At 48.3% G+C, this 27,534-nt stretch overlaps 3 protein-coding genes across 3 annotated transcripts in view; 1 reads left to right on the forward strand and 2 right to left on the reverse strand.

The window, feature by feature from the left end:
• Positions 1-7,709, reverse strand: part of LOC135817086 (intraflagellar transport protein 122 homolog) — a 49,897-nt gene extending 42,188 nt beyond the window's left edge. The window contains exons 1-6 of the mRNA XM_065330201.1: positions 7,411-7,709; positions 5,282-5,348; positions 3,967-4,051; positions 2,696-2,777; positions 1,864-1,940; positions 265-331 (exon numbers count right to left, since the gene is read on the reverse strand). Coding sequence (XP_065186273.1) covers positions 265-331; positions 1,864-1,940; positions 2,696-2,777; positions 3,967-4,051; positions 5,282-5,348; positions 7,411-7,469 — 437 coding nt within the window. The 5' untranslated portion in view covers positions 7,470-7,709. The remainder of the gene's footprint in view (positions 1-264; positions 332-1,863; positions 1,941-2,695; positions 2,778-3,966; positions 4,052-5,281; positions 5,349-7,410) is intronic.
• A 1,128-nt stretch (positions 7,710-8,837) lies between these two features.
• On the forward strand, positions 8,838-13,653 carry LOC135817087 (uncharacterized). The gene has a single exon (XM_065330202.1). It carries the CDS (start codon positions 9,143-9,145, stop codon positions 12,176-12,178), a length of 3,036 nt encoding a protein of 1,011 aa, XP_065186274.1. The 5' UTR covers positions 8,838-9,142; the 3' UTR covers positions 12,179-13,653.
• A 721-nt stretch (positions 13,654-14,374) lies between these two features.
• Positions 14,375-27,022, reverse strand: LOC135817092 (vacuolar protein sorting-associated protein 4-like). Its single transcript, XM_065330211.1, has 11 exons — positions 26,812-27,022; positions 26,611-26,722; positions 24,267-24,423; positions 21,251-21,470; positions 19,948-20,215; positions 19,149-19,230; positions 18,807-18,938; positions 18,135-18,222; positions 17,390-17,456; positions 16,525-16,598; positions 14,375-15,857 (listed from the first exon to the last, which is right to left on the reverse strand). Exons 1-11 carry the CDS (start codon positions 26,833-26,835, stop codon positions 15,756-15,758), a joined length of 1,326 nt encoding a protein of 441 aa, XP_065186283.1. The 5' UTR covers positions 26,836-27,022; the 3' UTR covers positions 14,375-15,755.
• Between the last annotated feature and the right edge of the window lie 512 nt (positions 27,023-27,534).

A 27,534-nucleotide genomic window follows, 5' to 3' on the forward strand; every position in this document is an offset into this window, starting at 1 on the left:
TGTGGGTTAGCGAGGTGAAATTCTAACAAATTCCCTCTCAAAACCGGCAAATGACTGTACATGTACATGTCGCTTTGTACGTGACGACTTCAAATGTTAACGAATTTTTAAATTCCTTTATTAAATCGTTATACTTAAATGTTCGTTAACATTACTGGTCTTACAGTATGGTGTGGTGGTTGATGAAAAAAAGGACCGGCACAGCAGACACAGCAATATCCGACTGTGTGTGTGTGCTAGTATGCTAGTATGACCTACACCGACCTGCAGGTTAAGACTCTGCTTGGAACCTTGTGCCGGGAAAGGCCACTCGCTTCAACCTGGACCAATGCTAACACAAGAAACACGCAGACATAGGCACACGTCGTGATCAATATCTCCTGCGTGCATTCCGCTCCAGTGCATTCATCAACCACACAGGCCTCCAGAATGTAATCTACACACCTTCCAGCTAACCGTTCATTCTTTTGAACGCGCTGCAGATGCCATCGAACTCCACTGAATATTGAATTTGAGCTCAAGGTCCTCGTCTTTAGACCTTTCCAGAAAGCCCAAGATCTTTAAAAAAATATTGTTCGCAGCAAGCTCCTTAGGGGTCGTCCGCAATTATCGAAAGTTTTTTCCAATCCGTAGTAGCTTCGAAAGTGGGTGGGTGGGTCAAGGCCAGTTACGGATTGAAAAACTTCCGAAATGACACGTGCGCGTGCCACGTGTACGTCTACGTGTAGCCCCTGTTTTCCACGCGCGGCTGCGCGCGAACTGTCTACTACAAATATTTTTGTAGTTCTCGCAGTTTCTGCGCCCCCGCGCGCGCTTCCTTGGCTGCTCCTGGGCCGGTGATCATAAAGTTAGTTCGGCGCATTCGACGGCGAGTCGACACTTTCTATTTTTGAGTTTCACTGTCTCCTTCGTCCAGAGTACCGTCTTCCATGCACTCCTTTGAAGTCCTTCCGTCTAGCGCTGGCGCTGACGACTGTTATTGACTATGTCCAGACAGGCGACGTTGTTTGGAAAGGCGGTGAAGAAGCAGCCCTTTTTCAAAACCGCTGGTGACTCTGACATGATGTCACTATGACTCATGGACCAGCACTGATTGAGTTTGTTCCATACATGTACAATGTATGTGTTGGGTTGTGTGTCCATCAATAATATTTTATTACGGACTGGGGGGGTGGGTGGGTGGGTGAGGAAAAATTTGAAGCTACTACGGATTGGAAAAAACTTTCGATAATTGCGGACGACCCCTTAATTATGTCAACCCTTGAGCATGAGGTTATATTTTCATCAAAATGAGCCGTGTTCGCTACCCTTTCCATGGGTCAGAGCACATAACCACGTCATGCTCAGTCAGGGGTGAACTTCAGGCTGCATGCTTAAACTGCCTTTGTCAGCCCATTCAAGCTCACTGGATGGGTTCTGTTAGTTGACACCAAATCCCTCACAGGGGCGTCGCAAAGTAATTTAGTGTGGTACGGTCCGCCATGTGAAGTACAATCGATTCGTAGGAGAGGGGTGGCTGAGCCAAAACGTTTGGAAATTTCGAGCCCAAATCAGTGCATTTTATTGGTTCACGGGGCAGTTGGGGCAAACAGTGGCACGGTCAACACGGTAGTGACCGTGTTGTGTCCAATGTCCCTGCCTCAAGACTCTGTTGGAACAACCCTAAAGTATATTGGGTTCGGGTGAACGGGATGATACTGTGCACACCGACACAATGCCGGCATCACAACAGACATTCAAATAATCGATGCAAGCATGGTGAGGAATGTATCCGCTGCTCCTCAGTCATGACACTATCATCACGCATTGATTTCGTGGTGAGATAGCCGCAATGATGCAAAGAAGATGGCGTTGACGACGTACCGAGGTCGGTGCAGCTGCATGACGCCAGCTGTCCAGTTTGGGGATTGAACTCCACTGCTTGAAGCGAGTCAGGGTGGCTGCAAAGAACACAATGGTGTACAGAAGAGGACAACGCACATTAAAGTACATAGTAGTATCCCATGTGATTACTTATCCACTGGTTGAGGGAAAGACGCAAACGGGAAAAGTTTGAAGAAAAAATGGACTGCCACCACCAGGACTCGAACCAGGGACCTCCGCTTGCGTACATTATTGCTAAAACTTAGAACCTTCCAAGTTGGAAGGCTGTTGGAGTGCGCATCCAAGACGTGCTAGAGCTGAGTGGCAGTTAGTTGTAGAACGTCAGTACCGTTGGTCAGTGTCGTGCGATGTTATCGCATGAGCTGATTGTCAAGTAACTGGTGGTGTTAGTGGACATACTAGTGTAGCTTGTAGTTCCTTGGTCTTTTTCTTTGCTATAAAATAGCATTTTGCTCAAGGTTTTTTACAATGATCCTGTGAAATGCACAGCCACACGAGTTTCATGCTGAAGCACGGATCAGGAGACTTTCACAGTGGGAGAGCATTGAGCTTGATCCGGTTTAAGATCAGTATGAGCGACATCGTCCTAGGAACACAAACACAATAAGCACATCCGGTGGTCGCTGTAAATATCGTACATGCAGTTGTATGTAGTACTATGTACGCACGTGCAGGCATGCACGTGCTTGTACCACTTTATGTATAGCCGGCGAGAGATGACATGGCGCACTTCTGATAGAGAACTAAAGAAGATCTGTTTAGCGCAATGGCTGTCTTGTGAGTGACTGAATAGATGTCTACAGTCGCTTACTTATAGCGCAACTTGCCATCCAATGTCACCGACGACCAGCAAATCACTTGCTTGTCCTTGCCGGCAGATGCAAAAAAACGGCCTGGACGATAGCAACAAGTACCAACACGGCAATGGCAACAACAACAACAACAGCAGCAGCAGCAGCAGCAGCAGCAGCAGCAGCAACAACAACAACAACAACAACAACAACAACAACAACAGTGCGCTAGTGCTAATGGCACTGATCAAGAAGAGTACATGACCGCCAGAGTGTGCAGCTCTGATGGCTTGCTGTCACAGCAAAATTCCAGGATTACACCATTAATTATTGATGTAGTGAGTACCAGCAAGATTCAAGCGGGTCTCTTTCTGCACAGCTGCAGCTCAGTTGTACGCACTACATGGACACCACTTCCCACCTCAGATTTGCACCAAATATGATGCAATCCCGTAATTCGACCGTGACAGACACCCATGCAGAAATAGTCAGAAGCTACACCCTCAAGGTTTCATGTACTCATGCACTGATCCATATCACCATGACAACATGAGTATCATGAGGGTGGCTAGGCCCCTCACTTCACATGCTTGTGTGACTTTGTTTCTGTAGCAAGAGTGGGTCCCTGGCGGCCATAAGGGCCCGGCCCTGTCACTACCGGCGGATGTGTCAACCATGCTGTGCAGGGTACAGCACTGACGTGTATGTATCCATACACGCACTGGACTGGAGTGGATGCATATGAGTGGATGCATATGTCATCATTGTGTGACTCATGACCCTGACCCGGCTGACTGTGACATGGTGAGTTAGTTTCAAGACCCTCGGTCGGGGTGATTGGGATTCTGAATTTCATGCCCCGGCGACACAGTGCAATCAATCAACTGCCACACTACAATAGACAATCATCCTGCATAGAACAGCTCTCAAAACTGGGCATTTCCACTTGCATAACCACCATACCACTGAAGCTTGGTTCGAGACACCAACTTTTCAAATCCTATCTTTAACACCCGTATCACCCGGCTTTTTATTAAAAGGGTTTCCATACTGATCATGACATTGTCGTATTGTAAATACAAATATTTGGGGAACTTTTCTTCGGAAAACATTCTTTGCAAGGTTGAGAGAGGTACAGCTGTACTTACTTCAACACACACATAAAATACTGATTCCATAAGTTTAAAGAACGCCCCCTTCCACCCCATCCTTATCTTGCTTTCCCTCTCCCACACTCTCTCTCTCTCTCTCTCTCTCTGTCTACCTAGATCTATCTATCATTCGTTCTTACCATCTTTAGAGTATGACAAGGCATAGACTTCATCACGATGGGCTTGCAAGTTGGCAACTAGAGCGCCCTTCGTAGCTTCATACACCTGCAACAGCAACAGTGCACAGACGCAGCAGTGACAACGACCACCACAACGAAAGCCAGTATGATGACATAGTGCCTAGAGGCTCGGATGGAGAGCCAAGTTTTAATTTATACAAAAGAGAAAGGATCAAGGACCTACAAGTTACTGGTGGTGTTAGTGGACAGTATAGCGTAACTTGTAGTTCCTTGGTCTTTTCTCTTTTGCCAAGAGGCTGCGTCACCAAAATAAGATACTGCTCTCTAGCCAACTACAGGTTTACCCCTGTTACTAGGCAACCCCGGGGTTCCAATTTTTCCTCCTATAACGAGCATTATCTACTATCCAGACTCAGTGAATGCACGTGGTTCAGGCGTCTGGGGATGCTTCTGATGGTTGTATACTAAGGAGGTTTGTATTTTAAACGATATCATACTACCGGGGGTAGACGACTCTGTCCAAAGTGCTGAACGACAACCTTGACAAAAGAGTAATGGCGAGGGAGGAAACTACCCATACGTGTGTACATTGTCTACGCACAACAGATCACAAACAATAACTTGCACACAAGAACCAAGCAATTTCCAGCGAGTGCCATAGGCCCGTGGTGCAGGCTACTATGGTTTGGCCGTGTGGTGTGAGAGGGTGCAAAATCCAACTGGATCAAGCCCTGGAACCAGCCATCACTACAAGAGATTTTTTCAAAGCGTGGCCGATCGCTATTACGATGGGACAGCTACAATTCAGCACGACCTCAACTGAAGGCAGCAGATCTCTCCGTGGAGAGCCCTCTCCTATCTGCAGCAGATAGACTAACTTGGTTTGGCATTGTTTACAAATGTGTCAAGTTGTGAACCCTGCTTTCATCTTATAGGTTCAAGGACTGCAAACTGTGGGAAGTATGTTTTTATTATTATTTTTGCACATGTTCACATGTGGCAGCACGGCAGAGACGCACATGCAGGCGTGCAAGCGCTCACACATAAACACATGTGTACAAACACACCGTGACTCACACACACACACACACACACACACACACACACACACACACACACACACACACACACACACACACACACACACACACACACACACACACAAATGCACAAACACGCACATATCAACATACACACACACATACACACACACACACACATACACACACACACACACACACACACACAAACACACACAAACACACACATACACACACAAACACACACATACACACACACACACGTGCAGACTCACCAGTACTCTGGCCCCGGCGGCACATACCAGACGCTCTCCATTCGGACTGAACGTTAGAGCATAGATACTGCACAGAGGGAACAGGAAGAGATACCTGTGTCAGTGCACGTACTTCTCCAGTTCTGGATAACCAGCATGCAGGCTGCATGTCCCGGAGAGATGACGCACATCTATCCCGTGGCTATATACAGGCATTACATGGCAACCGTGCTGGTTCCAAATCCACTCAGCCCACGCATGCATGGGTCTCATGATGTTGGCCATGTTGGTTCCACTGTCCACATGCAATGATCGCACTCTACGCAAATTTCCAAACACGACAAACTGATGTGAAATCACTCTATATCTGTATAGAGCGTGCCAAGGTCACACAGAGTACGAATGTCGTTCCCCGCCAGCATGATTTTAGCAATATCCACGGCAGACACGAAACTTAATGTGTTTTTAACAATTCACGGCATCCACAGCACCCCCCCCCCCCCCCCCTCTCAAGGTCCGAGGCACCTAACCTAATTATTACTGAAACTCTTTACCACTCCACCTTGTAAACAAGTCATTCAGGGACCGTCGATCTGAGCAGCTACTGAAAAGAATTATCTGCTCCTAAAGTTCACAAAGAGATTCTAGTATCACCTTGAAACGAATACTAACATTCAAGCCAAACTGTACTCCTATACACACTGTACTAAAGTAAAACTGATAGGTCACCGAGTAAGATTCTTTTATCTCCATCTTTTTCCCACCAAGATTGGTACAAACAAAATACTCTAAGACATGTATATATAACGAGGAAGCAAATCTAACGTTTTAACAGATGACATTTCTTCGTTATAATAAGATCCGTTGAGGCCGTACTGCTTCATATATGCTGTGTGTGGATATGGCAGAATACTGCAAGATCGTTAACATATCTTCTCGTTAACCTATGAATTTTGGACAATCGTTAAATTTGCGACTCGTTATAATAACATGTCTTACAGTACTTTATCACTCCCTTAGTATTGACTCACATAGATTTTTGCCATACCTAAGCAGTCAAATATTCCTGCATATTTCACTCCTTAGGGCTATATTGACTGCTTATATTTGACTGCTTAGGGTTGCGCAGATGAACGGTGCCCAGTGCAGCATTGTCACTGCATGAGTAGGTGGTGGTGCAACGGTTGTGCAATCATGAAACCGGGATTCATGAGGTTATCGTTTTGGAATTTGAAATACGGACTGTTTGTCGTGATAAATCTAATATTGACTTCGTACTTGGTCAGTATAGGAAATAAAAACCTCGTAAAAGACCTCGGCTTCGCCTCGGTCTTTTACTCGGCTTTTATTTCCTATACTGACCTCGTACTCAGTCAATATTAGATACGTATAGAGTTTTAGACTGCTTTTCCAGACGTTCCGTTGTTCTGAACAACATTGTCAGTGGATAAAGAATGGAGGGCTGTGGGTGGTGGCATGGGTTCATGCTGAGTTGGTGGTGATGGGAAAGGTGATAAGGTGCGGATGGGAAATTTGTTTAAGCACTACACGTTATTCAGGATTACGGTGGCTTGCCTGCACTGGACAATGAACAGCCATGTCCGGAGTGTTGGCTACAAACTGAGAAGGAGTGTCATGCTTACATTTGTTCTAAAATTATTTCATGGCCTGCAGGAGCGCTACCATACATGCCCTTGACAATACCATGAGTACAAAAATTAGTTGTCGTTGTTGTTGTTTCTTTATTTTACTTCACAGTATATCATGTACAATACTCAATAGTCATGTAGCACCCAACTACTTCCCAAGTGTACACGTATGCAAGGAGGGAATATCCCTTCCGCTTTCACTAGCGCTAAGTACTGTAGCACTGCCGGTACCTGCTCCGTAAGGTCTAGCGCCAGCGCGCTATGTTACCACTCGACTCTAAACTAACGCACTCTACTGTGAGGCAATACTGCAATAGCAATTTCTGAGAGGATGATAACTAGCATGCTGGTCCAGTAACAACATATTTTTTATAACAGTCGGATTTTCTAATGACACAATGCACGGAGAGAGTATTTCTTTCACCTAGCATACGCCAGGACTCATGAAAATGGAGCGCCGGCTTTAGTACTACATGTATCCGCACTTTGGAGCCAACTTACGTGCGCGGTGATTTGTCGTCGCGCAAGTGTCGTTCATTCCACAGGCGCTGTGCCTTCATCTTAGCTAGCGAGCGAGCTGTTATTACCAATTAGCGTAATGATCTAAAGCCCCATTACGGCGGGGAAAATTTACTTGTTCTCCGTGAACTCTGAAATTTGTGGCCGTCGACTGCTACTAAGCTTGAGCAGTAGAGGCACTGCGAGCAGGCTTCCGAAAATAGGATAAGACCGAGGCTATTTCCAACATTCGGCAACAACTCCCTGGACGTCAATTATTTTTTGTTTCCACTCCAAACCCAAGCGCTAGGCCTAGCCAGGTACATGTATCCATGGTATCTCGCTTCCCACCGTACCTGTCATGCACATCACAGTCATAATCCCCCTTGGCCTTGCTTCATGTATAAGTATGCAAGTACAAGCAGCTATGAAAGCGCGGGCTGGGTTTTTTACGAACTGTTTGAGTTTTGTGCACGCTTTACCGTTATCTGGTCAAGAGACATAATCCTGAGTTCCATACCCAGCATGCCGGGGGAGGAGGGGGATATTTACTCTTGCCAGTTTACGTATTCATGCATGTACAATGACTATGTAACAAGTATAGTACAGCAGTCAGTACAATGATTTTTATAGATCTACGTAGCTACGTGCGTGCACATCTCTTTCTTGAAGAGTAAAGTAAGTTTTCCAATCTCTTCTTTATTTTTTGTCTGTAGAAAAGGCAACTCAACAATAACAATACATGATTGTACTGTAATTATTATTGTTATTTCAAGTACACTGATGATTATGATGGCAGTGACCAGTGCAGTGTGCGCGTCATGCCACCACCTGCGCTAGCGCTACACTGTCACTGACTGACTAGTACACAGCAGCATGTAATGCAGTCAGCAGACTGTTGAGTGTTACTAGTATGTGACTTATGAGTTATGTCTACCTGGTCTACACCATGCATAGCCAGGTATTGAAGTGGAGTCTACAAAGTCATGTACATAGATCTACGACTACGTACAGATACTAGTACTAGTACTAGTAGTAAGTCAAAAGACAGACAGTCGGCCAATGCCAGATACTACTAGTATGGTACTGCGCGTGCGGACTCCCGAGCTAGCAGTACTACTACTACTAGTACTAGCAGAACATGACGTGTCTTTTTGGCATGAACTATGTGCACAGACTGTCAGTGAACACGCGTGCACGGTCGGTGAGTGCATGGCGTAGTAATATTACAACCTGCACGTGTTTGTGTTTACCGAAAAAGTCATCAGGCGGGATAGTTTGTTTCACATTGTTTGTGCATTTGGCTGTCGGATGCGCTCACGCCTGCAGCTACATCATGGATTGACAAGGAAGTGCACTCCATCCAGTAAGTGGATCTATGCAGACAACAGTCAACATTCGAATGAGCACGAGCTATGAGCTACGGCCAACACATGCCATAGGAAGAGAATGCGATCGCGAAGGCGATTCTTGTTGTTGTGGCTGTTGTTTTGTTTGGGGGTAGAGCCTGGAATCGGCGCAGGATCGTTAATTTTCGGCACCCGCAGAGAAAGTACTTTGCTAGCGTTCGGCTTTCCAGCGATTGTTTTTCTGCGAAGAGTGAAATGATTGTTTACTGTTTGGACTTGTAGGTAGCAGTCAGTGCGGAGTGCATCGGTTTACGGCCGTCGCCTTTTTTCTCTCAACGACGTCCACAGAACTCAGATAGCTTCCAGTTCAGACAGGCGACAGGCAAATGGATGTGATGGCGGGTACGGGCGGTGACCAGGCCCAGGGTAGCAGTGATGCGATGGATAATGATGGCAATGGTGCTGCTAGTACTAGTAGTAGTAGTGCGAACCTATCGGACGATGGTAGTATTTCGCACCAGCATCAACAGCAAACGTTCCAGTCGGAACAAGGCGAAGCGTTGCAGGACACGGAAGGCGCTTTTGCGAACAGTCTTCACGTGCACATCACTGACGGAGACGACGACGTCGACGAATCGCCAAACAATTTGACGATCAGTATCGAGTATGAACGGGAGGACGATGAGGTGGATTTGAGCGATGGCGATGGCGCATCAGAGACAATGGATTTCTCTGAGACTGGCGGTGAAGCTGCCCACTCGTTTGCGTCAATAGAGCGTACGACGGGCACTGCGGCGTACGACGATGGTCGACACAGCGCGCAGGGAGTTAGCGATGCTACAGTGGACGCCAATGACGTCGCCAGTGTCAGCAACGGTGTCGGCTCGAACTCCTCAACTAGCCAACTTGCGGTAGCGGAGTCAGCTGGAACTGGTGAGTCTGTTTCGAATAGTGTGAACAATGACAATGGCACCGTGACCAGTGGTGTGGCCAGTGCCCCATCCACTGTGCATGGGGGATCCAAGTATGATCGGCCGCAAGAAACGTTCATGAACCTGATCGCCCACGCGATAATGTCGTCGCCGCGCAAGATGATGGTTCTGACTGAGATCTACGACAGTATTCAGAGCACATATCCGTATTTCTCCAACGACAAGAAGTCCGCCTGGCAGAACGCCGTACGCCATAATCTGTCTCTTCACAGAGACTGCTTTGTGAAAGTACCGCGCTACAAGGTGGACTTGCCAACGACGAGCTGCTACTGGAAGCTGACAGACCGTGCTGAGGCCGTGTATGAGTCGGGTAAAAACCTGAAGAAAGCTATAGTGCATCCGCGCCGACGCACGAACAACAGGGCACACCGTCGCCATGGCGGCGGAGGGCTTGGTGTCCAGCTGGGTGCGAACGCAATGTCCAGGGCAAGTGCCGCTCATCCAGCACAGCAACAGCAGTACGTCGGCGTCAACGCGGCGGCTGCTGCTGGAGCTGTTCATACTTTGTATGCCACCCCGAGTGGTGCTCTGGTACACCAATACGGTCATGCTCACATGGTCGGGGGCGGTGGTGAGCAGGCACAGCGGATACCAGCAGCAGCAGGGGCGGCTGCAGTACCAAGCAGTGGCCATGCTGTGCGTATGTCAAGCATTGACCCGGCGGTGGCAGCCACGACGGCAGCAGCAGTGCAGCAACGTGCGGATCGATTGCACCAACATCCACCAGCAGCACACCACCACCCTCACCAACACATGCAAGCACACCAGCAGCAGCAGCAACAACACGCCCATGGCAGCCGCTTTGCAGCAGTAAGCACCAGTACAGTTGCACACGCCATGTCGTCGCTTACCCAGCCCATGACCGTGTTGAACGGCCATGTCAGACCACCACAGCAGCCGCAGCAGCAATTGGTAGCAAGCCCGAGACCAGCAGCGCCAGGCGTTGCTTCTCAACCACTAGTCTTCTTCCGACCCGTGCAATACCGCCGCCAAGTCACGCCACCACCACCGTCGCAGCAGCAGCAGCCCACGCTGGCAACAATGCGCCGACACCCGCCTGCCGCCTTAGCTGTCGCTGACGTGGAGCGGGAAAGCGCAGCACACGCAACAGTGCATCAGCAGTCAGCAGTAGCAGCAGCAATCACTGCTGTGCCCACTACCAGTAGGTCAGGTCAAGCACTGACCACTGGACAGCGTCGCTCATCATCACCAGTACAGCACATCGGATCTCCGCCTATTCACTCCTGCCAAGTCGCTTTAGGAGCAAATGTAGACGAGGAACCATCGGCACCACCATTACGGTCTCCACGAACACTACACCGTCAGAGCCATGATTACCCTGCACAGGCACCGGCTCCACCCACCGACAGCAGCAGCAGCAACAACAACAACAGCAGCATGCTAACCCAAGCGCAGGGAACTAGACAAGAAAACGATGTGACCACAGCCATGATGCACTCGCACTCGCAAGCCCTCGCACCTGCAGAGCCCGTAGTGAACGCACCACACCGGGGTGCCAGAGTGCGTAACAGAATGAGGTCGTACTCCCTGCGGAATACTCACGCTCGCCCTTCAACCACAGTGCAGAGTCGACAGGAGCGACGGGCGCGTCTTTTCCACATGGAGGCGGCACAGTGCAGACTGTTAGCAGACGCCTGTCGCCTGGGACCGTCTGAGTTCAGGTTCTCGCGTAAGCGGGGGTTGCGGCGAATGTCAGCGCAAGCGGACGGCGCGTTTTCAGAGTGCACCGATCAGTTTGCCACGGACGAGAAAGTCGACCAGTGGTACGAGGTGGGCGGGAACAAAGACGAAGCGCGCGACATCATACTGCTCATGTGCGACGAGTTCCACGCCACCTACTCTGCCGTTCAGCTTAGCGAGCATGTGCGCCGCCTGCACGCTATCAAGCATGGCCATGTTGATGAGACGAGAGCCGCCGTGGACCTAGCCAAGTCGTTCGACCCTCCCAGCATGCTCACGCGGCGCACAAGCAGCATTGGCAGCCGGGCTCGCTCGGCTCGAGCCGGGGTCAGTACGCCACGTATTGCCAGCGGTGGTGGCAGCGGGCTGCAAGTGCCTAGATCCTCCGCTGTACACCTGTTGCCTTCAACACATAAGCTCGTGAATACTGGTCAGGCTGCCGACCACTCAGTGCATCATGCATCTCTATCACAACCACTGCAGCTACACACCCAGGCACAGCCCCAGGTACAGCCCCAGGCACAGCCCGTCGACAGTGGAGACGAGTATGCTGCTGAATGGAGAGAAGTGGAAACGGAAGGCTCGGCAACGCGTCGGTGGCGGGATTCGCAGGCACAGCCACCGCCCCTGGCAGCAGCAGCAGCGTCGCAACAAGAGACTAGCGCCCTCTCGCTGTCACCCAGCGGCACCTCTCAGGCACAACTTGTACAAGTGTACGAGTTGGACTGAGTGACGGCCGGTCCAAATGTGCAAGTGAGCAGGATGGATCACGGCTGTATGACTGCTCCCAATGCAAGTGAGCGGGGGATGCAAGGCTTCATGAATGTTACCCAGCCTAGAGAAACATTGAGTGTGAGTATGCGGGTCAGTACACGCCTGCTGAGTACACAAAGCAAGTCTCCAGTTGTATTGTTGTTATTGGCGAGGGTGGTGTCACGGCCTAGCTCCATTGACAAAGTATTCTCCCTGGCAGACCCGTCTCTCTCGCTCTCTCTCTCTGTCTCTGTCTCTCTCTCTGTCTCTCTCTCTGTCTCTCTCTCTGTCTCTCTCTCTCTCTCTCTCTCTCTCTCTCTCTCTCTCTCTCTCTCTCTCTCTCTCTCTCTCTCTCTCTCTCTCTCTCTCTCTCTCTCTCTCTCTCTCTCGCTTTCTCTCTCGCTTTCTCTCTCTTCTCTCTCTCACTCTCTCTCTCTCTCTCTCTCTCTCTCTCTCTCTCTCTCTCTCTCTCTCTCTCTCTCTCTCTCTCTCTCTCTCCTCTTGTGCTCGCCTCTCCCCACTCCCACCCTTCTGTTTAATTTAATTATTTGTGTGTGTTTGTGTGCGTGTGTGTGCGTGATTGGTAACTGTGTTTTTGTTTGTTACTCTGTGTGTGTGTGGGGGGGGGGGGGGGTGTGGGGGTGTGGGTGTGTGTGTGTGTGTGTGTGTGTGTGTGTGTGTGTGTGTGGGTGTGGGTGTGTGTGTGGATGCACTGCACTGTTCTTGGCAGCGAGACCCGGCATTTCGAGCAACAGCTCTGTCCAGTTATGATATGTATAGCATTCTCCGTGACTCTATCTGCCAATCATACCTGTGTACTCCGTAATGGATACACGAATGCGTAATAGTTGCCATGGTTATCAATGCCCTATCCATGGTAACCATAGTGATGTGTAACTAACTAACTTGATGTGCTACCAAACAAAACAGTACTATAAACCTGATCACTAGAAACGTGCAACAAACTTCTACACTGGCATCAGCTCTATGACTCTATGAGCAGTGAGAACTGATATTATCCTGTGAAGAATGTAAACAAGAGGGCTGTCCTGCCAGCACTTTCGTTATCATCACTACTACTATGTAGTATATTCTCTATTAGTGTTAGCATGTTCTCTAGATGTGTGTGTGTGTGCGTGTGCGTGTGTGTGTGTGGTAGCCATACCCAGGTGCGTGTCTAGGTGTGTGACTAAGTTAGTCTAGGGCCGTTTTGTATCATGGCTTTTGCTTTACCGACACCTAGCTTCATCGTTTTGATTCTCACAGATGATTTCCAGTGTAAACTGGCTATTATTTTACAGTATGACAGTATGACAGTATCGACTGTAGTTCCAAGTACATGTACTTGTACTTGTTTCCAGTGTGGCTATGCTCACCTCCATCGTTATAATTATAATCAAGCCATCGACTTTTCGACTTACTACAATCAGGAGTTCGATCACAAAATCTTATCTTGATCGCCCTGTACTGCTGATGTTATTGTCAGGTGGTGCACTGCATGACCTGTGTTTCTGTGTCCGCCGTGCATGGCCATAAATAGCAGCGGTGCAAGCCAGCTTCCTTGGTCAGAGCTGCGTAGTATGGACACGTTTGGTGACATCCGCTGCGCACAGTACAGAGTTCAGAGTTATAGCACTCCCCCCCCCCCCCCCCCTCCAACAAGTGTCACAATGGTGAACAAAGGTTAACCAGTGGCATGCAGCAGTGAGTATTGCACACGGTAAGGACAGGTACTTCTGGGCTATTGACCATGGCTAAAACATACTAATTATCAAGTCAACGACAACACAGACTAGGTCTAGCGCGGGCCTTACGCCATGCAGTGCTTGTGCGAACACTCCATCTCAGTCCAAATGAATATCATTCCCACAATCGTGATCATATCAGGAGCGTTGTTACTGATGCGGGCATAGAAACCCGGTGGAATGACCGGGGCCAACGGCCTTACTTGCTTAGCGCATACCCGCAGTGTTGGGGTGCTCACGGCCAGCGCCCCGGGGCCGGCGGCGGCCTTACTTGCTTAGCGCATACCCGCAGTGTTGGGGTGCTCACAGCCAGCGCCCCGGCTGACTTCTCAGTGGATTTCAATGTCCACTACAGCGTACTTTGCATGCTGCACCCAACCTACATACATTTGCATGGATCCTACACACACTGTGACAAGAGAAGGGGCTCGGCAACAACAGAAGTTCAACAGAGTTTCCGGTCAGAGAAGCCTACCTCCTCTGACACAGTAATATCATTAAATCCATGGCTGGCTTGGAACAAAACTAAAATAATGTCGATGACTAAAGCAGGGGATCGCGCCAGAAAGTGGCCTTGACCACCAGGCGGGCACTTTCACATCAGAGGGGCCAGGGATAATGTAAACAACTCCACGGACCAGGGCACATCAGTACATACAGGCAGTGCAACACACGCAGGCAAAGCAAGTAACAAGTTAGCACGGCGCAGCCCAGCGCACCGGACTGAAAACAAACATCAAATTCAGAGAAGAAACTGTGTCCGCCTGTCTGTGTGTGCAATAATTAGAATGTGCGCAGCAACAGCAAAAACAGCGGGTAACAGATAGGAATGGAAAAAAAGAGCGATTGAGTGTGGACGGAACCGTGAACTGTCGTCGATGTTCGTGGTAGGGTACGGAGGTGATAAGCACGCAAAAATGTTCACGGGCTCTGTGTGCGGTCGCGGTTTCCTAACACACTGCCCGCCGTGCTCACCGTCGCGTTTACGCAACATACGTACACTGGCAGACAACCAGGTCCAAGCAGCACGCAGTATTAGCAGCAAGGTAAAAATATATATATAGAATAAAAACAAAACGGCAACGCGACACTGACTCAGACAATGCACAGAAAATAGTATATACACAGAAGAGAAGCTATGTACATGGAAGGAGCAGTCTCACAATACACATTATCGGGCTAATGAGCAATCGAGCTAACAAAATACTTGCCTGATATCTTGTAAGTCAAAATCTTAGCTAGACCAGGGAGGGCAAACACAATCCAGTCCAACGGAGTAAACTAGTAGCTGCATATGTTTCCGATGATGCGGGCCAGAGTTTTCAAGTCACGCACACACCACGAACGAAGAGTTGAGGACAGACGCCAGACAACCCAGATGAGGTAGGACCAGAAGAAAGAAAGACAGAAAAAGAGAGAGAGAGAGAGAGAGAGAGAGAGAGAGAGAGAGAGAGAGAGAGAGAGAGCAAGGAAGGAGAGAGAGTGACTTCTTGTCCTTCTCAAGCAAAAGAGGAGCTCATGTGGGACAGGTGAGAGTAGAACTGTATCTGCCAGTCACCACTGACCTGTCAAGGAGCAGCAGAACAGCTACAACACTCCTTCTACTGACAACGAGTAAGCAGAGAATACAGAGGTGTCGGTCATCTGGATGTATTTTTCTGCGCAGGTGGTGCACGCGCTGAGGCTGCACTTACGTGCACATGATCGATGCTGGCATACAGTAACACTCTTAGATGCCTTGCACATGCAGAGGGGTGTGCACAGAACACCAGCAGATTGAAGGCAAGTACACAGACGTCCATACATAATCAGCCCTCCTGACCAAAGTCGGATGTGAATTTGGTGAGCTGCTTGAGATCGTCCTCATTCACTGTGGGTCTTGTTCGACGGAACGCATTCAACATATCATCCTGTGCACAGTGGAAGCAGAAAACAAAGCATGCTTAGAGTAGAGTAGAGTGTGTGTGTGTGTGTGTGTGTGTGTGTGAGAGAGAGAGAGAGAGAGAGAGAGAGAGAGAGAGAGAGAGAGAGAGAGAGAGAGAGAGAGAGAGAGAAAGACAGAGACTAGCTGACATAACTTGCAGACAAAGTGGTACAGCACACCAGTAATCCGAGAATCTAACAGTTGAGTACGAACTAGGGGTGAAACGATTAGTTCAAATATTCGAGTAATCGATCGAAAATTTCAAACGAGCGAGTATTCGAAATTTTGCACTCTTATTGGCATTCTATTTTCAAAAGCTTTTGTTGTACCGCTCGTCCATTGGTATGCATGCGTTCTGCATGCCTTTGCGTCAGTATTTTATGACTCGGACGATGCGATCACCACGGCAAGTAACGTTAGTTATTTAGTTATGAGATAAGAAAATACTGATGAAAATCGTTAGTCTTTACACTCTGTACAAGACGTTGGCGACTTTTGTTCTATGTTCACTTTCTTCCGAACGAGAACTCACAAATTTGGCGCTTTTGAACATTGATAAAATACTCGAAATAATCGGATACTCGATCGAATATTATGAATGAGTGATCGATTGGTCAAAATAGATACTCGTTTCACCCCAAGTACGAACTAACCATAGTGACCGGCGGCTCAAGTAGCTTCTCTCCAGGCACATCCATCCAGTTCATCTCAATTGCACCATAGTCACCTGGCCAGACACCAACACACAGCATACAGTTACAGTAAGTTAAGTACAGACAACGTCAGCACATCTCCCCACATCTTCCCACCCACTGCCTGTGTCGGAGGAGATCAGAGTAGCCGAGACAGAAGGCTCAGCGTTTCCAGCACCGGTAAGTCTCCTAGACTGTCTACAAAGCTCTCAATAAAATATTCCGGTACATGGAAACACGTCCCCACATCAAAATAAGTCCAAGAAGTATTGGCACAGAAGCAACAATCGGCAAGAGCGCCATGGCAAGAGGACAGACAAATACAGGAGACAAGAGACTGCTTTACTATGACCTTCATTGCGGTCTGATGATGAAAATGCTGTGTGATGATCGCCCAGCGTGTAAAGTTACAGTAAAAAAAAGCATCAGACCTCCTGTATTCATGTATACCGCTGTGCAAACGGGTGTATTGCGCAGCTTCTCGACCCACCCTGACTGGCCCAGATTATGACAAGAGGACATGGCAGCAGGAGCAGGAACAGCAGCAGCAGCAGCAGCAGCAGGAACAACAGCAGCAGCAGCAGCAGCAACAGCCGTAACAACAGCAGCAACAGCAGCCGTAACAACAGCAGCCGTAGCAGCAGCCGTAACAGCAGCAGCAGCAAACACTGGTACCGCCATCAGCAAACCTAACAAGGCAGCTATTGCTTGTCACCAAAACAGACACATTATACTGAATACTAGTAGTCCTAAGATTGAGGGATTGAAAAGGGAATATTGAACAGTGAGTTGGTAACGGTATACCGGTATACGCACTGTGTCTTACCTGGTGAGCACGGTGATAGGAGATCATCCACAATCAGGTTAGAATCAACTGGACTGGGACCACGTGTCTGCATACACACCACACACCACACACACACACACACACACACACACACACACACACACACACACACACACATACACACACATACACACACATACACACACGTCAACATATCCAGTCAATCACACACACACATGGACATACATACCCGGTACACATCAACAAAGGCAGTTGAACATGTACACAGACACGTCAACACATCTGGTGAACCCCAACCATACATGGAGGTACTTTGAAGTAGCACAGGTAGCAGAAGAAATAGGAAAGAGCCAGAGAGGCGTCGCACTGAACAAGATACGAATGAAGTGTGTTCATAAGACAGTACACACATGACCTCCGACCTGAATACCTCATGTTAGCTTCACAGCTCGGAACAGCATGGAGAATTCAAGCAATTTCCTAAACACGATACAGTGCCGGCCAGCTACATCCGACTACTGGCTCCAGAACTGCGCAACGAGTTGCGGTGTGTACGCACGAGCCCTGCGTTTAGTTACACAGCCGCATTGTGGCAAGGACTAGTTGACTTGGCATGAGAGAGAGAAGAGTGCACACATGTTCGGGTTTCCAGAAAAAGGACGAAGAAGACCCTCACAGCTCTGAACATGATAATACCGGAAGCATACACCAGACTGGGAGGGCCATACGATGGACGGTACACGTTGATACTGCGTACACTCACCTTCTTGAAGTGTGTTGAGTGTTGCACTTTGCGAATAGGCTGCATAATGGCGTCTCTTACAGCAATACTGATGTCAGCACCAGAGTATCTGTGTTATTAGAATGAGAGAGAGAGAGAGAGAGAGAGAGAGAGAGAGAGAGAGAGAGAGAGAGAGAGAGAGAAAGAGAGAGAACTGTATGAGCCATTAGCATTCCACTAGTCTTATATCTTCACAAAATACTCTGCAAATGGAACTATTCTGATAAGGCGGTCACCTGTCACAGAAGAGCACTATAACCAGGACCAAGGCATGTTATTTCCAGTCAAACGACCCTGGATAAGGAGACATACACAGGGACAGGGACCTGGTTTCTAAGGCCCCTTGAGCGGTGAACTAAGATTTATGCTAGTTTCACTGTATACCAACACCTTGTCCTCCGGGAACATACAACGCATGCGCTTGTGTTTATTTTTATTTATTTTTACTTCGCAAATCCAAACGGGAATTTCTTCCCAATGACAAGGTAGCGACGAGGGAAGAAAAAAAGAGACAGAGAAAAAAGCTTCTGCCGTACACATAACCATATGGAGAACACACACCAAGTATGTCCCTCTTTACAGAAAATTGTGCTCAAAAGGCTTGCAAACACACAGTCCCCAAATCGCACCAGTACAAAGACTCGAAACACTCACCCGTCTGTGTTCTTGGCTAATTTCAGGAAGTCAGCTTCCACCAGCGTTGTGGGCGTGTCGCCAAGCGACTTGTGCAGCATGATATTTCGCGCTCCCGCCTCAGGCAGAGGAATGTAGATTCTCTTCTCAAAACTGTGCAAGCACAATATAACCCAGGAAAAAAACCCACGAAATGGACTAGAATACAACAAGCAATGCTGCATACAAATAATCAAGATCGTACAGCAACACCCGATGTGGCTACTTTGAAGCACATGTACATACATTGCATACATTGCATAGGGCTGGGATGATCGTAACGTTAGTACAGATACGTATGATGTAAGACACCAGCCAGCTTACCGACGGCGGATAGCCGAGTCCAGTGTCCAGGGAATATTGGTTGCGCCCAGCACAAGAATACCATCGTTGTCACAGCCCACACCTGATACAGACACAGGCATACACAGGCAGACACAGAGCAGGGGAGAGAGCGAGACAGGGAGACAAAGAAACAGAATATGACATAATGTATACTACACCATTACATTACTAAACACACAGACACAGACACACACACAGACACAGACACACACACAGACACAGATACACGCACACACCTCAGACCTAAGATGGCAACCGTCACAGGCAATGTTAGTGATGCTACAGCAGAAGCCATAGCAACTTGTGCTGGGATAGCACCATTCAACAGCTTGCAAGGCTGAGTAATTGACTGCCACTATTCAGCCTGGTGTACACCACACAGAGATTTGAAGTGTTTTTTTTCTGGCCAGTGAATCCCTACTTTTTGGTCTTTCTTTTTCTTTTTTTCCCCACACACACATCACACCACATACTCCAACATGCACTGGTTGTTGGCAACCACCCAGGAGAATGAAAGAAAAGTCAGGAGGAGACTGAGAAAGAGAAGAAAGATGTGTGCGACCATAATTGTCGGGAATTGAATCCACAACCTCTCGATTGGAAATAGACTGCACATACCACTGCACCATATGGCGCGCGCACACGTATACACACGTACACATACACACCATTGGACCATTGGACGCCCATCACCGGAGGCGATGCTACAGCAGAAGCCATAGCAACTTGTGCTACACATACACACACACACGCGTATACACACACATCATTTCCCTACCTTGCATTTGCACAAGGAATTCGGTCTTGATGCGACGAGCTGATTCACTCTCATTCTCACTTCGACTGCCACACAGTGAATCAACCTCGTCAATAAAGATGATCGTCGGCTTCTTCTCACGTGCCATTTCAAACATCTGCTTCACAAGCCTTTCACTCTCTCCCAGCCATTTCGACACAAGGTCAGATGACGATATTGACAGGAAAGTGGAGTTATTCGCCTCTGTTGCCACTGCCTTTGCCAGGAAGGATTTACCAGTACCCGGAGGCTGGAGCAACGATACCAGCGACACCACAAAAAGAAAAAGAAACAATCAGACCTGAAGGCTTGACTGATCACAACACAAGATCAGCTTGCACTGACAAGATAATGTATGCATGGCTAGCAGTTGTGTAAGTGATTGATCCATGAACTCAACTGGCTGCAGATCGCCTGACCACATAGAACACACAGCGCGCAGACGGTCAATACATGGCCTGGCTGCATATCACCTGACCACGTGGAACATGCAGCGCAGATCTTCCGTGCTATAAGTCAGGATAAAATTAGACCAGGATGAAAGTGCACGATCCGTTCTATCACTACTGTGGTGATACTTGGGAAGTACATGCGCTAACACTCTAACAGTACTAGTATCCAGTAAGTAGTGAGTTGCGGAATAGGACAGGGGACACAGATGCAGAACAAGAAATCAGGGCAAACTCAGTGCATCCACACAGCAATACAATATACCGTATTTCCGCGCATATAAAGCCATGGCGTTATATCCGAATATAAGGCCACCCTCACTTATAAAGCCATGGCGTTATAAGTGAACAAAATTCAATGTGGAGGAAGTTGCATCCGGCGTTAAAGGTGAATTCAATTCTTTCAGTGAACCTACATGCTACAGTAGCGGTGATTCTCTCTACATGTACCCATCCCCACTGTCACATGCCATACCGCCACCACACCTTCACACAAGTTTTTATGCCACCTTGTACACAATAGGTTCACAATTTGAAATTTTCAGGGAAAATTGAAAGTACATAGATGCTCGACATGAACGTGCAACGGCACCGTACGAGTACTCGAAGTTCATATTCTGCCGATTTTTTTGCATGTAAGCGTCTCTCACTTTTAGCGCCATGGCGTTAAAACCGAGGCTATTTTCTCCAAAAATTTGGTCCAAAACAGCGATGTTTCACCTATAACGCCATGGCTTTATACGCGCGGAAATACGGTAAAATACAGCACATGCCCTTCAAGAAGTTTATCGTGGGATCAAATCAGGCATGATGCGAGTCTCTATTCAAATACTTACACCATACAGAAGGATTCCCCTCCATGGAGTTCTCTTGCCACCCTGGAACAGATGCGGAAACTTGATGGGCAGAATGACAGCCTCCTTCAGTGCTTCCTTGGCGGCCAATAAGCCGGCAACGTCGTCCCAGTGGATGTTTGGCTTCTCCATAACAATAGCGCCGGCCAACTGGCCACGCAGCTTTTTGCTCTGCTCGTCTTCTTCGTCATCAGACTCTTTGCTGTGATGACACAACAACAGCAATACAAGAAAAAACACACGAAAAACCATCAAAATGATGTGAATGAATGTTACTTCGAAGAATGACTATTTCACAGCTGCTAGCTGGTGTATCCATTATGTTCTGCCTGTTGTACGCATTGCCCTTTTTGCACTCGCGTGTGTACGCATACTAGTACACACATGCATCACGGTTTTCTGTCGGTCCTTTGCTCTGGACATGAGGTCTTTTCTCTTTGTCTTCTGAAAGATAAGTCACAAACCCTACCTCATGTGTTTGCGTTTGTTGACACAACATGGCGCAGTGAACATCTTACTTTACCTGTAGTCTTAGTATACTAGTAGTTCCATTGCAGTTGCAGAGTAGCCCACCTGTAGTGTTGCTCTCTGCCTGTTTTCGTTTCGCTTCGAAAATGTCCGTTTCGAAGTTCTAGAATTTTTTTCGTAGCCTTGTAGTACGATGTCGATAGCTGTAATTCGCCATGGCGGATGGTGCTAAGTCACAGCCGGACATCAACCAACTTGTGCAGCTGATCCAAGCTCAAGTGCAAGCATCTGCCCAGCGCGATGTGCAGCTCCAAACCCTGTTGCAGTCGATGTCGCAAGGATCATCAAGCAGCACGGGTGGACCTGCTTCGTCTGCTCCTGCTCCATCCACCAAGCCCGTCGCTGTGGATCGGCCCATACTGTCGTCGGCGAATCTAGCCGAATTTGTGTCGTGGAGCGAGGCCTGGGAGGACTACTCCCGGTGTCAGTGCAGCCCCGCGAGACTAGGATGGCCGCGTTTAGGCGCAGGCCTTGGATGAGGAACTTAGACGTTTCGTGCGTGAAGGTGTAATTGTGGTGCCAAATACCCATGGTGTCCCGGAGGCCATGGTCGAACTACGCAAGTTCATCCGGCGCCAGCGCAATCCCCTGCTGGACAGGATAGAATTATTTTACCGCCGTGCCCAACAACCTGGAGAGACGTTCGACGCGTGGTACACATCCCTGAGGGAGTTGTTTCATGCGTGCAACTTCTCCGGTTTGGATGTCTGTTCGACATGCTCAGGACGTATGTGTCAAACATGCCAGCAGTCGCTCCAGGCTAACACAGGTGAAATTCTGCGAGACCTCATCGTTACCGGCATCCTGCAGGATGACGTTCGACACAAGCTGCTGGCAATGAAGGATTTAACCCTGGCAACCTGAGTCGACCTATGCCGCACCGAGGAGGCTGCCAGTCAAACCTCGTCACGTATCCCCAGTCAGTCCACTGGAGACGCGTCCGTGAGTGCCGTTCGTTCCAGCTATAAGAAGCAGAAAGGAATGGCATCCAAGCAAGCTCGAGCACCCGCAACCAAGGATTCCAAATCTGGCAGCAAGCCCTCACCGGACAAGTGTCCCAACTGTGGCCGCACCGCGCACAGCAAGCGACCCTGCCCTGCTGCGGATCGCAAATGCAACGGCTGCAAACGCACCGGTCACTTCCTATCCATGTGTCCGTCTGCATCTAAGAGGACTGTCGGTCAGCTGAAGCTGAGGCGTGCCGTGTCCTCCCGTGAAGGGGCTACCATAGCCGTCAGCACGCAGCTCGTGTCTGCAGACAAGCCAACCAGTTTGCGCCTGTCCTTTGCTCTGGACAAGAGGTCTTTTCTCTTTGTCTTCTGAAAGATAAGTCACAAACCCTACCTCGTGTGTTTGCGTTTATTGACACAACAATAGCAGTTAGTCAAAAGTCTCAAGACGAAGCAAGCTACCAGAGGGTAGGTACAAGTGAGGGAAGGCACAAGTGAGAGTATGTACAAGTGAGGGTATGTACAAGTGAGGGAAGGCACTGGCACACACTGAGCAAATTACACTGTGAATGTGGACAGTGGAAAGTGGCATTTGTCCTCACAAACCATTGTACCTTCCCCCTACCGTATGTTTTGTAGGGTTGTGTTAAATGGCGACGATTATGAATGGCCCCTAATCCCATGTTTGCTCAGGCATATTTAAGGTGGCTGGGGCGGTACAACTTTTTGGGGAATTTTTTGACTGCATTTTTGAGTTTATCCGCAAGGCAGAGATGAAATTTGAAAATGTTTTCTGGTGAATATCTGGAGAATAGTCTTCTCTAGCTTCCTATAGTTCAATTTTTACTTTTGGACACAAATTGAAAACGTTTTATGAAAGGTTCGTGTTATTTTTTCACGGACCTTTCATAAAACTTTTTCAAATTTTGTCCAAAAGTAAAAATAAAACTATAGGAAGCTAGAGAAGGTTCTTCTCCAGAGATTCACCAGGAAACATTTTCAAATTTCATCTCCACCTTGCCGATAAACTCAAAAATGCAGTCAAAATGTGATCAAAAAGACCCCTAAAAAGTTGTACCGCCCCAGCCACCTTAACATCTTCCACATTCAATTCACAGAGAAACCAATGAACGTACACACAGACGTCCTCCCCCCCCCCCCCCCCCCCCCCCCTCCCAAGAGCCCTCCATGCACACACATACACTGACATTAACTCATACCAAGAGTACATGAAAAACAGAGTGTGCAGCTCGGATGGGTTGCTGTCACGGCGAAATTCCGTGATTACATCATTTTAGTGATGTAGTGCGTACAAGCAGGATTCAAGCAGGTCTCTTTCTGCACAACTGCAGCTCAGTTATACGCACTACGCCATTTCCCGCCTCAAATCTGCGCCAAAATGATGTAATCACGGAATTCCGCCGTGACAGACACCCATAGCAGAAAAGGCCTCAAGCTGCACACTCTGGTTTTCATGTACTCTTGCTCATACACATGTTGGTAGCGCTATAGAAACCTACTTGTCACTTGACTTGGAACCATCGGCAACTGGTTTGTTCTTCTTGTTGCTCTTGCCGGTGGGATCTGCCAAATGCTTCTTCAGCTTCTCAGCACGATCCAGGTAACTGACACACTTCTCTCTGATACTTTGCTTTGCTCTCTCACTGGGTGCTTCATCTGCACATACACACACCGGCAACACAGGGATACACAGGCATAGATACACACACACACACACACACACACACACACACACACACACACACACACACACACACACACACACACACACACACACACACACACACACACACACACACACACACACACACACAAAGACACACACACACACACACACACACAAAGACACACACACATACACGCGCGTGCACACACACATACATACCCACGCGCACACCCACCCACACACACGCGCGCGCGCGTGCAAACATGCACACACACACACACACGCACAATGCTTCAAGGGCTGAAATGAATACTTGAAGCATTCAAAGTTTTGTAATACAGTAAGACCTCGCTTATCCGGTCCTCTTTTATCCGGATCCCTCGCCATCCGGAAGAAAATAGCTGGTTACAGATATACAGCATGCGTGATTCATCCAGCATAATCAGTGTTCGATTATCCGGTTCCCTCGTCTATCCGGACATTTTTTGTGGAAAACGGATGTGTGCGGTTAAGCGAGGTCTGACTGTACACAGAAATCTTTTCAGATTTGGAGCAAAAGTGGAGTAAGATTATGCCTTCTTTTACCATTATCAAGTTAGGCGAGAGCAGTACTATCAACCACCACACCACACCGTTGCGCTCTCCGGCTGACCTCAAAATGTTGCCACAGCATGCCATCAGCAAAACGACACTTCCGTTGGTACGCTGCTCCTTCAGACAGTAGCTGTTTCGATCATCAGGACAAGGCCAAATGCTGCTGCTTACCCCTCTTGAGAGCAGTATTGTTCATATTAAATTTTAGCAAAAAGGCGACTGTACACGCGAGCATTCACAATAAAATCTGGCTTCCTTGCAATGGGGCCAATCCACTCATGCCACAAATATCTACAGCTCTAAGGCAAGTCAATGCAGGGCTCACTTATACCCAAGGTAGGGAGTTCAGTTCCGGTCATTGAAAAGCGAAAAGTGCAGTCACAGCTCGCCTGTACAAAGTGAATGGGCGCCTCGTGGCTGCAGTTCGAGATGCAGTTCGCGGCCCGAGTATCTTCTCCCGCGGCCTTTTCGGCCTTGTCGATGCTATTTTTAGGTAGCCGAGGTCATTACCTTTCCAATGGTGCCACACATGCCATGCTTCCAAAAATAATGCCTCCGCGCTTGGCGCGGGTGCACTTCGAAGTACTAATTTCGACCAGATCCGTACTCGGCTTCGCGAGGAACACCCGATTTTCGTGTTCAGCGGCCTCGAATTAGCCTAAACCAAGAGGATTCTACAACATTGAGGCTTGCGCTTTATCGCCGTAGAAGGAAAATGATCACAGAAACCAGCCCACGGCGATTTCCTGGTGGTAGACGAAAAAATCGAGTGAACTGCGCGCACACTGGTAAAAGCAGTGACGGTGAAAACGTGTGACTTGTGCAAGTCGGCGCGCACGGCATGCGTGCACACTTCATGCATGCACACATCCTGTGTCGCCATGTATGCACCAGATAGTGCAGTGCTGGACGGAAACCACACGGCTCACATACATACTTGCATTTACTTCTGTGACTACTTTCTCCCCCGTTTTCCGATCTTCAATCGACTATAACTCTAGATTGCCTTGGAATTTTGGGTTCAAATTTTCACAGGTTGTTTCTCGATTCTTCCCGGTTTAGAAAAACTAGCGTTTTATGCAAAACTCGCGAATTTGATTTTTCAATTGAAGTCCCTACCCAAGGTTCGTGTTCCATGTACTGACATTTGAAAATTGTTGCAATCAAACAACTGTAACTGAACTTGCATGTTCAAGTCGGTGCTTGTGGATTCAAAGGATTCAAAATTTCAAAGTACACTTGATGTATACTGCTTGCTTCCCACGCAAGGTCAAGCACACACTAATCCTGCTGACTGATAATCACAATAACTAATACTGACTGCATTGCCACGGTATAATGGTAATGTGGCTTACAATGTACAAGTACATGCACAAACAAAAGTGAGAAATAATTATTTGAAAAATCAACCTCTAATGTTGCACTCCAGATGCAATTGTTGTAGACACTTCCAGTCGCTACGACTACGCCAGCACCACAGGATAATCCACGTTCATGTCTGACAACAGTTCTATTTTGCGTCTGCTTTTCAACAGTTGATTTCAAGGATATCGCGAGTCATGAACACACAGGCAAACACTTACATTTCATGGCGTGCAGGAAATACTGTACGGCATGCTCGTACAGCTGCAAAGCTTCCTCGAAGTTCCCATTCTTATCCTCGGCCGTCGCCTTTGTCACCAGATCAATGGCTTTCTGCACCCACACCCAATTGTGCACATCCAAGAAATTTCAGCTCGATAACAAGAACCCAGAGAGACAAATTGGTCTCAGTCAGGACAAACCTGCAGCGTAGATCCGCTAGCCATGATGAGTCTGCTCCGATACCAAAGACTACAGGTCCAGAGATTTGTCTCGATTGCCTTTGAAAAGACGAAGGTACTCAAAACCAAAGGAACCTCAGATCCTCCCTGAATGTTACTCTCTGCACAGTCTGACTACGCCGCATTCACTGGAAACATGAGAAAAGCCAGAACAACGTCCTTTCTTTGCTTTTGCAGCTTCGAGCCTGCACACGAAAAAAATCGACAGGAAAAACCAGGGCGATTTGCTAGCTTGAAATGTCAGAACACGATCATGTGCAAGGGATGAGCTCATAATCACTATGTTGCCCTGAGTTGACGTCACCGCCGAAGCCAAGGAGTACTAAAGTAGTACTCCATCATGATGATTGTGCTGCGCTGCTATGCCGATCAGTCTGCGTTGTCGACTCCAAATACCGCAGAAAGAGAGCTGGTTGAGCTGAGGCCGTGAGGGAGTGCAAAGCCAAAGCCGAGGACTCCGTGGCTCAACCTATCCGTGCGACCTAGTACCTGTAGCCGAGGCCAGGCCAGGCGCACTAATATTAATAACCCGAAGTCCTTTTTTTAGTACTGTACGACTCGTACTCCCTGGAATTAATTCTTCTCGAAGCCCCCCCCCCCCCTTACTAGGAGTAGGAGTGACCTTGACCGACCCCATACTGGGCCCATAGCCTGCATAGGGCAATAGGGACATAGCCCAGCATG

The sequence above is a fragment of the Sycon ciliatum genome, chromosome 5 (genome assembly GCF_964019385.1).
Source record: "Sycon ciliatum chromosome 5, ocSycCili1.1, whole genome shotgun sequence".
Classification (NCBI taxonomy): Eukaryota; Metazoa; Porifera; class Calcarea; order Leucosolenida; family Sycettidae; genus Sycon; species Sycon ciliatum.